The 19,167-nt window shown below is 37.9% G+C and overlaps 1 protein-coding gene across 2 annotated transcripts in view; it reads left to right on the plus strand.

The window, feature by feature from the left end:
• The window catches only part of gpc6a (glypican 6a), a 333,451-nt gene that overhangs the window by 262,602 nt on the left and 51,682 nt on the right, over positions 1-19,167 (plus strand). The window contains exons 6-7 of one of the 2 annotated variants that reach the window (XM_079813635.1): positions 2,114-2,257; positions 4,283-4,312. In XM_079813635.1, coding sequence (XP_079669761.1) covers positions 2,114-2,257; positions 4,283-4,312 — 174 coding nt within the window. The remainder of the gene's footprint in view (positions 1-2,113; positions 2,258-4,282; positions 4,313-19,167) is intronic. The other variant, XM_079813636.1, reaches the window with a different exon arrangement.

Consider the following 19,167-nt stretch of genomic DNA (forward strand, 5'->3'; position numbering starts at 1 on the left):
ATGATGATGATGGCATTCGTCTGATACACGAAGACTGCAGACACGGCAGTTTTCTTTTTGATTCTTTTTTTCTGGTTGCCAGGTGAACATACAATCAATTCTGGATCTTTGACTTTGTTTGAATTTAAGTGGAAAAAAATAGCCTGTTTTTATTGCAAACATAGCCAAATTGACCGTTCGCAAAGACCCTTTAGTTACTGTTGCTATGTCCGACAAGCCATGGCGCTCTCACACTACACACATTCTCACGTAGAGAAAATACATCGCAGAGTAAAGAGGACACTGACAACACGCCGACAGACAGGACAGAGCAGGTTACTTTTGATATGAAAGTCTCAACTTTGAAATTGTATTTTTTTATTTTTTTTATTTAAACAATAAATACTGTTTTGTGGCTCTTTAATGTGTCATTATCGCTCTAGCGCCTCGGTTAAATTATCTCTTCCTTGTAGTTTATTGATAAGCACGAAATAAACATGAATGAACACTAAAAGAAATGTTGTTTCAACCGCAGAAAAACGTCAGTACACACCGTTTTTCCAAGTTCAAGTCCTAATCTACGAACTCTCCTGACTGCTTTGTCGGCGATGTGATTGGTCAGATCGCCTGTCAATCAAACTTGCGGCGAAGGGTGAATTCCTAGTTTTCCAACACTTGAGGGCGTGGCATACTTTCCGACTATATCAATAAACCCCGCCCTCAAGACTGATTGACAGTTGACTGTGTTAGGCATCGGAAACGCAAGTGCAAAGGGGATTGCGATTCCCTGAATTGTGGCAGGACGCGGAGGAAGTGAAATAGCAAATAGGTGATTTTCTTTTGCTATTCCAAAATGGCTGGGTCATAACTATTTAGACATTGTAAATGCAATTGCAAAAGGACTTTGCATTTCTATTTGAAATTTGGCAGACATGTTACAGAGATGGAAAAGAAAATCCAAACGCAATTGCAAATCACGCATTTGTGTTTCCATTATGTCACAACGTATGCGTGCACAAATTGAAAATGCAATAGCAAATACAATTTGCAATTCCTTTTGAATATTGTCTGGAATATCATTCCATATTCCACATTTTATTGAACTAAACTGAATCAACTAAATTGAGCTGCATGTTTTTCTCTGTAGCTGCTTTACAGCTGAAATTGAATTTGATTAATAATTGATGAATATTAGAACATTAACACACCGTGAAGCTGCTTTGAAACAGTCGTCATTGCATAAAATGCTATACGAATAAATGCGATACATAAATGTTTGCATAAATGTATGCAGAGTTCTAATCTCTGTGGCATTAAACCAGATGTGTTGCTGTCTAGGTAGCTATAATGACTTAAACTAACGTATTCAGACAGTTTATATTCAATCTATTGTTGTATTATATGCCATGACTGTAATTGAGCTGAAAGAGAAAACTAACAGTTAGTGCTGATGTCCAGTATAGCACCACACTGAGAATGCATGTGCTAGTATTGCATTATGAATTGTGGTTGACATATTTTAAAATGCAACCTTGCACAAAAATGGATAAGTATTCATATACGTGTAGAGTATGTTTCATGCTTTAAGCATCATAACAATAAGATATATTGTTTAAAAAAATGAGGCTCAAAATGTGCACATTAAAGGGATAGTTAACCCCTAAATTTGAATTCTGTCATCATTTACTCACCTTCAAATTGTTCCCAACCTGTTTGAATTTCTTGATTTTTGAATAGTATTTTTCTCTACTATGGAAGTCAACGGGGTCCATCCATGGTTTAGTTCCCTGTATTCTTCAAAATATCTTCAGCAGAACAAAGAAATTCATACAAGTTTGGAACAAATTGAGCGTGAATAAATGATGAGAGAATTTTCATTTTTGGGTGAACCATCCCTTTAACTTATCCAAAGTGACTTACACTGCGTTCAACTTTTACACTGTCGTTTGTTCACGCACTCCCTGGGAATTGAACTCATGCCGTACTGTACTGTTTTATCCGCAGTTGCAATCTCAATCTCCTTCAAGAACATTCCTCGACACCGTACAGCCTCTCGTTGCACTTCATTCTTCACTTTCAGCTGTTTTTATACCCTAACCACACGGGCTGATGCATTCCCACTTGGTAATTATAGGTATTTCAAGGATGCGGCCATCCCAAACCAGCTGGAATCGGCCGATCTGCCCGCGGGATCTCGGATGTGTTCAACAGTCGCTTCAGACCGTTCAGCCCAGAAGAGCGTCCCACCACGGCAGCCGGCACCAGCCTGGACAGACTGGTGAGTGGGTGGCAGGGAGGGCAGAGCGGGGCAGTGTGGGAAGGCGTGGGAGGGCAGCGATGACCTTTGGAGTTCAGACCCAGGAGAATGCTGTGGGAAAAACTGTGAAAAATATACTTTCTTGGTCACACTTTAGTTTGGGGAACATATTCACTATTAACTATGACTTTTGCCTCAATGAACTGCTTATTATTGGGCATTGGGTAGGATTAAGGAATGTTGAATATGGTAATGCAGAATAAGTGCATTACCATATACAATGCTTTATAAGTGCTAATAAACAGACAATGTCCTAGTTATATGCATGCTAATAAACAAAGTTAAAAGTGAGACTTGGTCCCCATACTAAATTACCAATTTCTTAAAGGTGAAGTATGTAGTTTAAAAAAATAAAGCATATATTAAAACAGCCTTTCAAATGCCCCTTTTGCACGTCACGCCTCCCCATGGGTGTCACTAGGTCCTTTTTAGGGGGGCTTCAGCTCCCCCCAACCCCCCCCCCCCCCCCCCCCCCCCTAAAACATGTGATTAACCTTTATAACTTGCGGGAGGCTTCGGCTTCATCCCGTTTTTTAATCTGCGTTAATCAGCGTGTTCTTCAATCCGCGGCGGGACGTCAGAAGCAGAGGTGTGTGTGTTGATCTGAGCCTCATTGGTCTGTCACCGCTCGTCAATGTCAAAATATTTGAGAAAACCAATCAGCCAATATGCATACTAATAAGCTACTAGTTAATAGTGAGAATTGGACCCTAAACTAAAGTATTACCATTTTTTCCCCCCATACCCTCACTGGGGGCTGACGCCCCCTAAAATGAAAACCCTAGAATCGCCCCTTCGCCTCCCCCAACTCAAACATGACAAATACAGCTCTTACATGTGCTTTGTGAAGTAGTCTCAACAGGTAAAAGTAGGCTAATTTCTGTACTTTTAGCTGTGTTGCTATGTGTCATAAGCTACTGTGAGAGTTTTGCTTATAATAAAACCTACCCAACTGTTTGAGGCTGAGTAAACATTATAAACTGGTAAATTTGTCTTTCTGAACAGGTTCATGATGATGCTGTGTGATATTGAAGCGTCCACTGTAGTGCGTAGCATCACAATGCCCTGTTTAAACTTTGAAGGTCTAAACGCAGTGAATTTCAGCACTTCTGTAACCGAAGCTGAATGTCTTTTTCTCATGTAACGCATCAGTCATGATCCCACAGCGGCTAAACAGCCTCTGGCTCCGCCTCCTACAGTAGCCACGCCCCAAACTCTCCCTATAGTTTGAGCTGGAAAGTGATTGACAGATTTGAGCGGGTCGCTCTCAATGTTTCAATGTTCACACTTTTGGGGGAGATAAACCCATGGCATAGTAATATTTGTCAATGAGCAATGTATTTTAACATAACAAATCCTACACACTTCACCTTTAAGGGTTAAATCATGTTGAAATGAAGTCAGGTTTAATAAAGTTGGATAAAGTTTTTCTTTGTTATTATTTTATTATTGTTTCTCCCCTGTTTTTAGGCTTATGATGAAGTAGTGTTTAAGTGTGCTTGAGTTACTCTACCGGAATGAAGTCTTCTGACTCATAATACTTAACAAGAACAGATGAAAAAATGAATTGGACTTAAAAGTAGAACAAGATTGCATTTGTGCATAATCTTATTTTAGCCTCCAGCTAACTGTGAGAATTCATTTGAAATGACTTTCTCTCCAATATAGGCAAGTGCCTTTTTCTCCACTCGGTTGTGCATTGGATGAGTTTAAAGTTAACCCATAAATATATACTGGAGAGATGTGACGGTTAAATAAATGTTGAGTTAGAGAGAAGCGTCTGCTTGTAAAGGGATGTGCCTTGTTTTTTTTCCCCCTTCCCAGGAATATCTCAGCAATGCCATTCATCAAATGTAATCGTGCATATTGCTTTTCTGTCTAATGCATATTTATCATGTGTTTGCCCGTGGTATGCTTTCTCTCGTTCTCATCTCCACTTTCAATGAAATCCCTTTTTTCCTCTGTTTTTTTGCTTCCGCATCCCAGAGGATTGTCTGGAGGACGATGCAACACAGCGTAAGCCATCCAACCCTCCTCTCACTTTACCTCCGTCATTTGTCTTCTCTCCATCTTTCCCCCTCTCCTTCGTCTGCTGATGTACTTTCTCTTGTTGTCTGAGTAGTAATGCACTTTATATCCGCGCTGGCAAAAATGTAAGGAAGTTGTTGACATGGACTATAGTGGATCATCCGCTCATTAAAGGGTAGTCACTCTTTTTCATGGAATTAATGCACAGGGGCTGAAGTATTCAACCTTTAAAAAGGACACAAAAGCATTGTAAGACTAGTAAATGATGACAGAATTTGTATTTTTGGTAAACCATTCCTGTAAAGCTATTAAGGATTTGTATTTAGTTATTTCCAATGTGGTCAGAGGAAGAACAGTTTGAAAGTTTGGGGTCAGTTTGGTTCTTTTTTGGAAAGAAATCAATGCTTTAATTCAGCGAGTTAATCAAAAATGATAATACAGGAATGTATAATGATTTGTTTCACATAAATTCTGTTGAACTGTCTATTCATCAAATAATCCTGAAATCCTGTTTCAACAAAAATGTGAAGCAGCACAACTGTTTTCAACATTAATAATAATAAAAAAAGCATATTAGAATGATTTCTGAAGGATCATGTGATCAATGACGCTGAAAATTCAGCTTTGATCACAGGAATAAATTACATGTTACTATATACAGTATTCACATAGAAAACAGCTATTTTAAATTGTAATAATATTTTATAATATTACTGATACCTTGGTGAGCATAAGAGACAAAGAGAAAAAAAAATACACATCTCACGACCCTAAACTTTTGAACAGCATTGTGTGTGTGTGTGTGTGTGTGTGTGTGTGTGTGTGTGTGTGTGGTATAAATAACTTAAGTAGCGCTTAAGCTCAGGTTGCTCCATAGGGATTGTTCCTGTAGTAAATGTCCGATCAGTTGCTTGCTTGGAAAAAAAGGTTTGCTAAATGACGAATAGCCTCATATATCTTTAGCCAAAAAAGAAACGGTACAGGTTGAAATTGTCCTTACACAAGTGAAGTCTTGAAAAATAATCTTTGTGCTGCTCACGGCCAGTGTTACTCATAACACAGAGGATGTGGAGTGGCAGCAAATCACTGCGGCTGCCAACGCAGCTAATTCAACACCGTACAGTTACTGAGATGAGCAAAACACTCTCAACGTAATACTGTGGACTGCTGAAGTGCAACATAGAAAGAGGAAAGACACATATACATAGTGTGTAATCTCACAGTTTCATTCATTCTCTAGGTTTTTTTTTAATTTAAACATTTTGATTGATTCCATGGGCCCTATTTTAATGATCTGAGCACATGGTCTGAAACTCATGGCACAGGTGCACTCAGGACGTGTCCGAATCCACTTTTGCTAGTTTAAGGGTGAATAGGTAATAAGATATATCTGCACTGTTAAACCCAACAAGTTAAGCTAACTCATTTAATTTGAGGAAACTGATTACCTCAATTAATTTGAGTTTTACAAACTTAATTGAAGTAAAATAAACAGTAGTTATGAGTACTCTGAACTTATTTTAATTGAGTCCACTAAACCAAGGATATTTCTTAATATCCAATTAAACTTTACACTGCATTCAAATACTTTTTACAGCTAAAACTTCACTATAATGAGTAAAACAACAGAAATTACAAACTTTAAATGAACTCAGAGAGCTTGCTAGTTACTGCTAGCTTACAATAGCACACACAAAGTCAAATCCAATGAGTTAAGAAAACTCATTACATTTGAGGAAACTTATTACCTCAAATAATTTGAGTTTAAAAACCAACAGTTATGAGTACTCTAAGCTCGTTTCAGTTGAGTTCACTTATTTAATATTTTTTTAATGATTCTTAATATATGTTGCAGTTGAGTAATTAAGTGATTAATTAAGTGATGATTGAGCATTCATTATGAACACCTGATGATAATGAGCAGAATGGAAAGAGAACCACAAGAACTACAACTGACTTAAGACACAGCTTTAGATGAAATAACAAGATAAAAGAAGACATTACATCTCTGAAGATCTCAGCAGAGGAGGATTAAACAACTCCACAAACAGCACTACCAGCTTCACACATTACTAACCAGACTGGCTTTATTTCTGTCATTTCTGTTTTAATGAAAATAATAGTTTAATTGAAGTCACCATGGTGGTGATGAGTGTTTGCTTTAGTTGGGCTCTTGACCCTTACATCTTTAACATTAGTTTTTTTTCTCTGGCTGCTTTAACGGGGTGTTTAGAAAGCACATTTGTTATGATAAGGAATGCCAAGAGAAAATGTGATTAGGTGATGTTGTATAATCATCATGTGGATTTAGTCACTGATTTTAAACTCATGTAGTGCTCAAAATGTTTTAATCTATGGCGTTACTTAGACACACACAGACATCAAGAATCTGCGTATGAATCTCAACAATGGTGACAATCAATGAAAAGCTTCATGCTGCAGTGCATGCTACCACCGATCAAAACTCCCTCATGGATCCCAGCATACATTGCGGCATGAATAAATTATGAATCTGAATTGTGACAAATTTTCTTTGACTCTTACTATTTGCTTTTATTTTTGCTGTGTTTGTGATGTTTTTGTAGCCTGTTTTATGTTCAAAGTTGATCTGTTTATCTGAATATTTTTTTGATTGTCACCATTGTTGAGATTCATACTCTGATTCTTGATTCGTGTCAGAGAATTGTTGTAGATTAAAACTTTTTGTGCATTAATTTTGTTTATTTAAATCCTGCATATGGTTTGATTACCACAACCATCCTGGATCGTGTGCTGTACAATCACATAGGTTCTATTATGAATACTACAAACATATAATAACACAAACCTCAATAACCAGAGCATTAGACTCTGAATGAGGTCAGTGATTTAGTCACTACATGACGATAATATCATCACCAAAAAACAACCAACACCAGTTGATCACATTTTCTCTTGGCTTTTCTTACCATAACAAATGTGCGCTTTGTAAATACAGTTAAAGAAGCCATAGCAAGACATGTTATGTCAAGGGTCAAGATCCCAACAAAAGCAAACACTGAACACCATCATGGTGAATTCAAACAAAACTATTATTTTCAATATAACAGAAATGACAGAAATAAAGTTAGTCTGGTAATGCTGTTTGTGGAGTTGTTTAATCCTCCTCTGCTGAGATCTTCAGAGATTGAATGTCTTCTTTTATCCTTCAGTTGATTAAATCTAAAGCTGTGGCTGAAGTCAGTTGTAGTTCTTGTTCTCTTTCCTTCAGTGATTCTGCTCATTATCATCATCAGGTTTCACCCCCAATATTAAATTATCACTTATTTAATCACTTAACAATACAATTATTATCCGATTATCATGCTGGGAACTAGAAATGTTCTAGAACTCATTCAGTTGGAGTTCTGATTCAGTCATTGTGTCCACACAACATTCGGTAATATTTGAGTGTAGTGAACTAATTTTTATTTAGTACATACAACTGTTAGGTTTTACGGTGTGTGTAACTTCTCCAGTTTTTATCTGACTTTTGAGTGTGAGAAAACGGCCTTTAAAGTTTTATATTGTATAAATGCATACATTTCTATGAAACCCCCAACCTACAAACAAAATATATATTCAGTTCATTAATATCAGTAGTGTATAATATTTAAAACACATGGAAATTGATAAATGAATAAATTATTAATAGCAATAGCATTAATCTGAAGAGAACTACCTTAACAAACAAACAACAACAGTCACAAAAACTGCAAAAAAAACTGTCCGTTTGTTGTATGTCCATCTATAACTATTTGAATCTAATTCTGATGGGGTTTCATCGTCTAATCTGTTGTTGTTTACTTTCTTTTTACTACCTCTTGCTACTTGGTCTTTTCTGTGAACGTTTAAGAGCTGATTTCGGCGGAGAATACACAAGGAAGCGGCAGTGCGTATCACGTAGTGAGAAATTCACATCGACCAATCAGATGTGGTTTTCGGCTGCAAAAATGCCCATATTTGGATTAGACAGCGCTGTGTGTGAGACTGAGAGCTTTATAATGATACCAGCCATGACATGTTTCTGTGAATGGAGACGGCACGGGAGCTCGCGCTAGAATAACTTTAGATGATTTCGGGTAGAAATCTAAAGGCGCAAGTTGACAAAATATAATGAGATAACCACCTTAATGAGTAATGTTGACTTTTCTTTTTTTTTATTTTGACATGAAAACTTACATGTTAAGGGAGCAAACTGGCCCAAAATCTCAAAATTGACCACTGCATGAAAATGCAAAAAGGTGAAGATGTTTTCACCTGCCATGTCTCGCCTTAACAACGGCCGGCATTCCAGGTGCATGGTCCCAAAAGGATTGTCCCTAGTCTCTTAATGAGTCATGGGTGTGTTTTGGGCGTAATGTGCAATAAACCAATCAAAGTCTCATCTCCCATTCCCTTTAAAAGCCAGTTGCACCAATGGCGGATTCACTATTTACATGGCGGACTGTACCATTTTTTTAAAAATGAAAATGCATTGCTTATAGCATTTATGGACGGTCTGAAATGAGTAAACTCTTTCATTGCCATTAATGGCGCTCTTGTGTTACCCTGACATATATTAACCCACTTTGATGCTGGAAGGTTGGTTTATGTTAACCAGCAAAAGTGTTTTTGTAACCATTGACATAATGTATGCATGTAAATACAGACTAAAAAGTGCTCTGTAGAATTTCTCTGCCCATTACAATTGCCGCTTATCAGATTGCATATGACCCCGATAACCCAGTTTACAAAAATGTTAACGTTCCCATTAAGTTATAAAAAACTTACCGTTCTCTGAACATTCCACATTTTTTAATGTTTTAAAAATTTTTTTATTGCGTATACAAACGTTAAGCGAACATTCCATTTTTATTTAAAAACATTATGAAGGTCCTTTCACACTGGATGCGATTATTCACGCAATGGTTTTATTTTTTTAACAAGCTTTTTGTGTGAGTGCTTCCACTCCAAACGCGACTGTGCTGCGGTGAAAAAACAACGTTTATTTTTTTCGTTTCGATGTCAATATTTTTTTTAACTTCCGCAGCTACAGAAAAGGCTTCAACCAATCACAAGGAAACAAAGGTGACGAAATGTCCAGTAGATGTCACTAGCTATTCAATCAACATTAACCTTTGCCAGGTATCGCATTTCTCACAAGATTACAGCTCCTGTGGAGTACATGCAAGTCGCTACTGACAACGATAACATAACCTTTTGATTTAAACTTGTTGATTTTATTCTAAACATTGTGTTAAACACTTAAATGTTTACATTGTGACTCAACTGGAAACATAACTGCTCCAGATCGATTGGTTCCCTGAAGTTTGTCTCGTCAGATGCTACTGTCTCTGGAGGAGCTCCTCAAATTCTCCCACGGACATTCGAAAGTAAGTGCGGAACCGGCCATGATAAAGTTTTAGCTCCTGTACAAGATTAGCATACTCCCCTTCAGACTCTCTGTTCTGTTTTGGTGCACCCAAAACTTTTCGGTCTTTTAAAGAAAATGAAATCTCGTCTTCACTGGACGATGAAGGGTCCATGTTTTCTCAGCTGTCGCCGCGAATGTTTTGGAATGTTGGAGCTCTGAAACGTCGCAAATTCGCGTCACGGCTGATGTGAATGTTTTTGACGCAAACTATTTCCACACAAAATAATCTAAAGGATCTGTTATTGTATATAATTTGCATGCATCAGAGAGCCGCTATTAATATGCGCGTTATTTAACACGTTATCTCTATCTATTTTAATTTCGAATTTGCAATCACGCGTTATCTAGAGAGTGGTGGTACTGACAGCATATTTTCCAAGGTGAGATATTTGAGGCTAAGGATCTGTTTCGCACCAATTCCTCTGACATCCTTCTGTCAGTCATCTCTCCTAACTATCTTCAAGTGATAAGTGAAATGTGATGTACTTTAATGTAACTGACTACTGCAGCAAGCCTAACCATGTCCCTTTAGGGGCTCTGTAGAATGCATTATTTATTTTACATGCCTTTCTGAACTTGGATTTAGGCATTAGAGAACATTATTAAAGACCAGATAACTTTGAATGAACGCTCTGTTAGCTGGGAAGAAAACCATGACTGAAGTTTTCTTTGGGCTGTACACAATTTGCATCCACTTAATTTAGACATAAGAATCAACTTGCAGTTGTACAGTATGTGACAGTAATTGTCATTTTGTTTCGCTCTAATGGCAGGTTCTGACTGTAGTGGTCTGGTCTACCTCTGAATTTGTGAGTGTTGAATGAATGAAATATTCCAAAAAGGTCACCCAAGTAGACAGATCTCATGATGGAATCATGTGAATGAGTTGAGAAAGCCGCCTGTATCTAACTACTATTAGATACAATGTAGAAATCTCAGGTTGACCAAAGATGTGACCTTTCATTGCACGATAAGTCCAATACACCAATTGCATTTTGTACAGCTGACCATCAAATTACCCTAGAGTTTTTGAGAAATTAGTTTTTTGTGCCTTTCGCTTTCAATTCAGTTTTATTCAAAGTACTACAGCATTCATTAAATTAATTTTGAGACCAGTGCTTAAACGGTAAAGGAATAGTCTGTGAAACATATATGCAGTATGTAGAAACATTTCAAACATTATCACATGACCTTACATTTACATTTACATTTATGCATTTGGCAGACGCTTTTATCCAAAGCGACTTACATTGCATTCAAGGTACACATTTTACATTTTGTCAATTCTTGCTTTCCCTGGGAATCGAACTCATGACCTTGGCGTTGCTAGCGCCATGCTCTACTGTTTGAGCTATGGGAAAGCTATTCCACCTTACTATGTTGCATGTTTAATTTAGCAAGTGGCACCCAGTGACAATTATATTTTTTAAAGCGATTGATAATTTAATTTTTTTGCGTGAATTTATACAGTATATAGATATATGATAAATGATGAAAATTAAATTATATATAAAAATATATATCATATAAATATGTATTTTTACTTATTTTTGACAGTCAGTTATTGGCAGACTAAACTTTTGGCAGTCAAAAATGCAATCAAACAAAAAAGTTGAAAACTGTATATACTTTCTATACAAAATTTTACAAAATTAGTATGAGTAGTAAGGTAGTGCCTTTGTCTCAGTTCTCCTCTGTCCCATTCTGATGTTCATGAAGAGCAATGTTGCCCAAATGAAACCGATTCTGATTATTATCCGACCGCATCAGAGATGCATTAATTCCTCTGCTATGAACCTCAGAAGCCACAGGCTCATTCCAGCTCTTTTCAGACTTGGCTAATAGACACAAACCCCAGAGAATTGGCAAGGTGTGATGGCTAACCATACAACACTTGCTAACTTGCTCATCAGCCATTTGCACGTTTTTTTGTGTTTTAATTAATCAGATTTTTATGGAAAAATTGCAACAACTACAGAAATCAGCAGCACGGTCGACAAAAGAGTGCAAATGAGCGTGTGTGCTTGTGGTCTGATAACAGCAGGTGAACACATGTCGGACTGAAATGTAAAGATGCATTGTCTGAGCCCTCGCCAAAATGCAGTATTGCTGCTACATTGATTCTTCCTGTGCGCGTCTGGCAACAGTACTCGTGGGTCTCTCCTCTACACCCAATTTATTTTCATCACTGTGTACATGACTTGAGTCGTAAAAGAGCCACTGCTGCTAACCTTGGGTAACAGAAGTGTATAGGAGGCTGTAGCACAAGGTTTAAGTGAGAGCAGGGTGGAGGTCCTTCATAAAATAATGATAAGGGGCTTCTTTATCAACATATTTAGGTCCTAATCCAAGTTAGGTCTCAAGTCTTTGAGGTCTAAGTCCAAGTCAAGTTATAAGTCTTTGGGGTCTAAGTCCAAGTCAAGTTTTAAGTCTTTGGGGTCTAAGTCCAAGTCAAGTTTCAAGTCTTAGAGGTCTAAGTCCAAGTCAAGTTTTAAGTCTTTGAGGTCTAAGTTCAAGTCTTTGAGGTCTAAGTCCAAGTCAAGTTTTAAGTCTTTGAGGTCTAAGTCCAAGTCAAGTTTCAAGTCTTTGAGGTCTAAGTCCAAGTCAAGTTTGAAGTCAATGAGGTCTACGTTCAAGTCAAATATGTGAGGTCCAAATCCAAGTTAGGTCTCAAGTCTTTGAGGTCTAAGTCCAAGTCAAGTTTAAGTCTTTGAGGTCTAAGTCCAAGTCAAGTTTCAAGTCTTTGAGGTCTAAGTCCAAGTCAAGTTTCAAGTATTTGAGGTCTAAATTCAAGTCAAATATGTGAGGTCCAAATCCAAGTTAGGTCTCAAGTCTTTGAGGTCTAAATCCAAGTCAAGTTTCAAGTCTTTGAGGTCTAAGTCTAAGTCAGTTTTAAGTCTTTGAGGTCTAAGTTCAAGTCAAATCTGTGAGGTCCAAATCCAAGTTAAGTTTCAAGTCTTTGAGGTCTAAATCCAAGTCAAGTTTCAAGTCTTTGAGGTCTTGGTCCAAGTCAAGTTTCAAGTCTTTGAGGTCTAAGTCCAAGTCAAGTTTTAAGTCTTTGAGGTCTAAGTCCAAGTCAAGTTTGAAGTCTATGAGGTCTAAGTCCAAGTCAAGTTTCAAGTCTTTGAGGTCTAAGTCCAAGTCAAGTTTCAAGTATTTGAGGTCTAAGTTCAAGTCAAATATGTGAGGTCCAAATCCAAGTTAGGTCTCAAGTATTTGAGGTCTAAGTCCAAGTCAAGTTTAAGTCTTTGAGGTCTAAGTCCAAGTCAAGTTTCAAGTCTTTGAGGTCTAAGTCTAAGTCAGTTTTAAGTCTTTGAGGTCTAAGTTCAAGTCAAATCTGTGAGGTCCAAATCCAAGTCAAGTTTCAAGTCTTTGAGGTCTAAGTCCAAGTCAAGTTTCAGGTCTTTGAGGTCTAAATCCAAGTCAAGTTTCAAGTCTTTGAGGTCTAAGTCCAACTCAAGTTTCAAGTCTTTGAGGTCTAAGTCCAACTCAAGTTTCAAGTCTTTGAGGTCTAAGTCCAACTCAAGTTTCAAGTCTTCTATTTTTAGCAATAGTTCTGTGATAAGGCGTTATAATAATGCACCTTGACTAAATAAACAGATCTCTAGAAATTAGTCCGACTAAATGCGCATGAAAGCGTCCGGTCAGTCCATATGCAAATTAAAGTGGAAAATTGGGATATTATATGCATATGTTAGCATGGCAACGTGTAATTTGAAAATGGACAGTAAGTCAATCTTTGACAGCTCGACAACACTGCTCCCATTTGGATCAATTAATTGCTTTTCAAATTAAATGACAAAGATTATCACAAAGTGAGACTTGGCTATTATTGTTACTGTTTGTTGTTCATTTATATAACAACACTATTCCAATGGGTGATGAACGCGTGCCTTTAGATGCATCACACCCATGGCCTATATAATAATGCTGGCTTGGTGTGTTTGCTGCTGCACATATTGATAGGGAATAAAATAATTAAGAATAAATAGTAAAATGTTGTTTCATGCTGTCATGTGGGGTAGTCAGTTGTTCACGAGTGCAAGTCAAGTCTCAAGTAAATGTTTGTGATTTAAGTGTGATCCGAGTTCAAGTCGTAGAATCGAGTTTCCATCTCTGTTAACAAGTTTAGCAGTTGTGTTTTGCTTATGGTCATTGTTTATCTCACAATTTTGACTTCTTTTCTCAGAATTGTAAGATAGTTGCAAGCTGTAAGGCCCGTTCACACCAAGAACGACAACTATAGCGATAACTATATTAGAATTAACACGATATCGTTGTTTATTGTAAGGGCATGCTGCAGTTTTGTCATCTGCCACTTTAAACGCTCAAGCTCTTCAAAGCAGGATGGCTTCTGATTGGCTGTTAATGTTTGTATCATTCATCAGCTAGAAAAAATATTGTTCTGAAAGTGATTCCAATGATATTGTTCCTCTTTGATGTCATCGTTAATAGTTGTGGACTCTGTTCTTCTCATATATTAAGAAAGATTTTAAGATCTATCATCTTTATCGTTATCATTATAGTAATTATCCTTGATGTGAACAGGCCTATAAAGTCAGAATTGTGAGATGTAAACTTGCAATTACTTTTAATTCTCAGATTCTGACTTCATAACTCGCAATTGCAAGTTAATATCTCACAATTCTGTGAAAAAGTCAGAATTGCGAGATATAAACTCGCAATTATGAGAAAAAAGTCTGAATTGTGAGATGAAAAGTTGGTGTTACCTTTTTTATTTTTTTATATTCTGTGCTGGAAACAGACTTCCATAAAAAAGGTCAAATATTGAAATGGTTTAAGCATAAAAAGCATGGCTAAATGAGTGAATCGGATCAGAGATCAAGAGGAAGTCTGTGAAAAGGGAAGCACTTTTGCAACTAAAAGCAGCACGTCACCCAAGTATCATAAGTATGATTAAGGAAATGAATTTACATAGGTTTTATAGCTCATTGAAGTTTTAATGGAAGCACTTAGCCTTGAGACTTATAGACGTCCTCTTGGGAGCAGAGCGAACGAGAACAAGCCATTTAAAGTAACGAGGCTCTTCATGCTGTAAGACACTAAATAGAGTCAGGAAGTTGAGCTTGTGGTGTGTTAAAGTACTTGAAGATACATGAAGATACCTTAAGCTGCCATACTCTTTAAGTAATGATAGATTTATGGGTTCACATCACATATATCAGGGTTTCCAATCACACATTTTTAGCCAAAAGTATTGGTTAATCGCATTAAAAATTCCGGAATGGAAACATCAAGAAGTGAATAAAAGATATAAGAATATCCAGTAAGTTTCAGTACTGAAAACTTCCTTGTTAGTCCAAAAACAGCTTTTATTGTAACCAAGCCCAGCGAACGACTATTGTGAAATGTGCCTATCTATGATGTCATAGTGCAACTAAAGTCCGCCTCTTGAAGAAAATCAACGCCTACTTCATCATCGCAGCTTTGGCCCCGCCCACTGGCGTGTTAGTGAGATGACGAGGAGAGAAGAGAAATATACTACAAATAACATTACCTTCCAAAGGATCCTAATGCTAGGAATGTGGTTATTTGGATGTACTGCAAACGCCATGTTGTTACTGTCATGTGATCTGCGTCGATTTGCCGCCATTCACAAATCTTCTCCCGTGGCCTCATGGGATAGTAAAGATGCGCAATTGATCATTCACTTCAGATTCTCGCCGTAAGTAGTAGACCTTGGACAAACTACTCAGCTCACATACATACTGTTTTTAGTCTACTATTTAGTATGAAAGTAGACATATTCGGACGCAAGGATTGATCTGTTTGTTTGAGCAGCCTATCACAATAAAACTGGTTTAACCATTGGCATGATTTGGGGGAGTGGAGCTATTTGTTTGTTGACCAATGAGTCTTGTGTAAATTTAATTACAAAATGTAATTAAAATGAACAAATTCCTTTTCTAAATCCTAAAATTACAGAAATGACGCACTTACTCTCACCCCTCAATAGATTCTCCTAGACTGTTATGATATTAAATGAGGAAATGGAGACTTTTTGCAATCAAAAGTTAGAGATCTCAATATGAATTTGAATTTGAATTTTTGAAAATGAATTTATCAAATTAATCCAAGACTGAATTTTCTGAGCAGTGATACCCTTGCTACTTGTATAACTTTATACTATTACTCTATGTGGCTTGTTTGTTTCTCTTTAAAGAGGAAGTTTAGAAGAAATTCTTACCATTCGTAAATTCATATATAAAACAAAACTTGAAACTCTGTTAATTATCCTGAGCCATGAAAGAGCAACCTCTGAGCAATGCAATCTTCTTTTTGGATGTGTCTTTGAAGTGCACGTTCAGTTTAGAGAAAGTCATGCTAGACTGTGTCTTCAGTTGATAAAAGCAGCTGAATTGGTGGTAATCCGCATTGTGGAGGATGTTTTGGAGGCGTTTGCTCGATGCAGGCCTACTTTATTATGTGTAGGTGTCTAACCGGACTGTTCCTCATCTAGCTTGAAGGCTCGTCTGGCTAATTACTTGACTTCCAGATGTCTCTGGCTTATATGTACATACACAGCAGAATGTCAAGCGGATGACTTGGGTTAGAAGATAAGGTGAATATTTAGGGGTTCAAGCACCTAGCTATTAGCCTGACGTCGTCATACTCAATTCTAGTCAGAATTTGAATCTGATGCTGCTCCGTTGGGCTGTGATTATGGTGCGTGTTTCAACCGAACCAGGAAAGACTTAAATTGGATAGACCTACAACCAATCAGAGCAACGGAGCAACGCATAACGTTAGTTGTCAAATGTCAACAGAACTCAACTGCACTGTGTTGCTAAGTCCGCAGGTTTTTCCATGTACGCGGGTTGAAGCAACCCCAATTATCTGATATCCAGACCCAGAGAATCCCCCCGTGGAAAGCTATTGGGCTTGTTTTTGGCTAGTTTTGAGTAGCAATTGACCTATCGGTAAGCCCCGCCCCCCTTAGTTACTGTTTCTAACTCGGACAAACTAACAGAGTCGCTATATCTTACAATGACAGCCGTCAGTGTGGAAAGCCTTATCCCAAGATGTTTTTGGACACAGAATGTAGCGTATACCCCGTCTGAATGATGGCCAAACTTTACTGATGGTTTATCAAGTTTATTATGTCCTTTTTCACTCCAAAAAAATCATCGTAAGAGCTGAACAAACAAAGCATAAGAAGTGCGCTTTAACGTCTCATTCACAAACTCTCGCTCTCTGTTGCATTACCATTAACATAAACAGCAAACCACACAAAAACACTCATAAAACTAACAGTAAACAAACATATACACAGACCGTATGCCTTTTCGGGGGTGCAGTTAATAACTGGTAAACTTTGTATGATCTACAAAACAACTCCGATAAACTGCGTGCAAGCTCTTCCTTTCACCATCCGTAGACTATAATACCCATCAAAATAGGAGTCCTCCTTAGTAGCACAGATAATGTAGACCTTAAACATATCTAAAATTAAATTAATTTACATTTAACCAGTTTAATATGGAGAGGCACTGAAATGTAGACCTTCATGTTTTTGACCTACAGTGTTACATGACGTGAGAACAGTTAGTTATTACGGTTTGTATGTTAGCAGGGACTTTAATCATAACTTAACGAGAGTTTGACAAACAGAAAATCCTCTCAGGATCCCTGGAATCAGTGTTGCAGTACCTCGGGCACGACATTTTAGCATTTTTGTAGCATAAACACCATCAAACCGATGAGAGCTTCGGATTTTCCAATGTTTCTCTATGGCGCTGAAACCTAAAGATGCACAGAGTACTTACCAACACCATCATCATTTTTGAGAAAAATAGTAAAGGTGAATGCATATACGAACAAGTTCTCCGTTTAGGATTAGAACAAATTCAACCCAAGCGCCTTTGATGACGTGGATGATTACGTTACTGTTGATCATCTGTCCATCATTGTCTAAAGCCCGCCCTGACAATTTCATTGGTCCGAACAGTTTCTGTTCGGGCATAATTACTCCTCTACGGATCAAGTCCAGACCGAACTGCCCGAGCTCAAAGTTGTGGGCGGGGCTAAGTTCGGCTGTCATCCAGGCTACCTAGCTATTGTAATTGTTAGAATTTCCAACGATCAGCATTCTCCCCTAAAAGTGATCATGCCGACAAAACCGTAAGTCATAGAGACTTGAAACTTTGAGGGATGGTAGTACTCACCATGTTTACAATGTCACCAAGGCTTCCCCCAATCGGCCTGATGGTGGCACTACAGCGATCAAAAGTACTTAATGGCTCATAACTATTTGGATTTTTGTGAACTAGTCCTAGGTTTTTTGCCCGATCAGAACCAGCCCAGTGCAGAAAGATTCTCTGGAGTCTGATTGTAAAAAGTACAAATTTTGATTCACGTCCACAACGGGACACCAAACGTTTGATGTCCGTGTGGCCACTTTTACTAAAACGGCTATCCCTCTTGAACAGAATGAGATAATTTCACCAAACTTGTACGCATATGTATGGGCTCGGTCTGTGGTCCCGTGAAAAAGGGCGCGTAAAGTGCGTAAAGGATTCACGTGCGTAAAGGATTGTATGTCAAACGATTTTTCGCACATGCACACAACATTCATAGCATATGTTAGATCTCCTCATTCTGAGCAACTTTGCCTCTTGGACCACTGCTGTCAATCTAATCCAGGGGTGTCCAATCCTGCTCCTGGAGGGCCACTGTCCTGCAGAGTTTTGCTCCAACCCCAATGAAACACAGCTGAACGAGCTTATCAAGCTCTTACTAGACATACTAGTAACTAGAAACTTCCAGCAGGTGTGTTGAGGCAAGCTGGAGCTAAACTCTGCTGGACAGTGGCCCTCCAGGACCGAGTTTGGACACCCCTGATATAATAATTCGTTAAATATTGGAGATTATTTCAGAAACACCCTTTAGCTAACTAGTCCTAGGTTTTTGGCTCAACCTCAATAACTGATAAAAAGAAAACATATATTTCCTTTAAGCGCTTGGACCCCGTTGATTGCTATATTCGATAATCTATATTTGTTCTTGGTTGCTGGTGATTTGTTGAGTGTCGAGTCAATTGATTTTTTGCTACAAATTAGCTATGGTTGACATGCTCATGCCGACTGATGCATGAACCGAAAACAGTCTACTTGCCTTATGAATCATCACTTGTGATTTAGTATGTTTTTCCACTACTGATTGCTCTTAATTTGCATCCCAACGTCTAAAAAGATGACAGGGCATCCAAAGAAAAATAAATACGGTTTGCGTTTGGGTAAACTTATGAATAAGGTCACAAAGTTTGAGCAGAAAAAAACATGTAATGTCGTTTTGCAGCTGATATTTGTTTCTAAGCCAAACACGCCTTCATTAGATATTGTGAGCACCATTTCCATAATACTCTGCATCTCCAGTGCATGTAGGAGGC

The sequence above is a fragment of the Gobio gobio genome, assembly GCF_949357685.1.
Source record: "Gobio gobio genome assembly, chromosome: 3".
In the NCBI taxonomy this organism is placed as follows: domain Eukaryota; kingdom Metazoa; phylum Chordata; class Actinopteri; order Cypriniformes; family Gobionidae; genus Gobio; species Gobio gobio.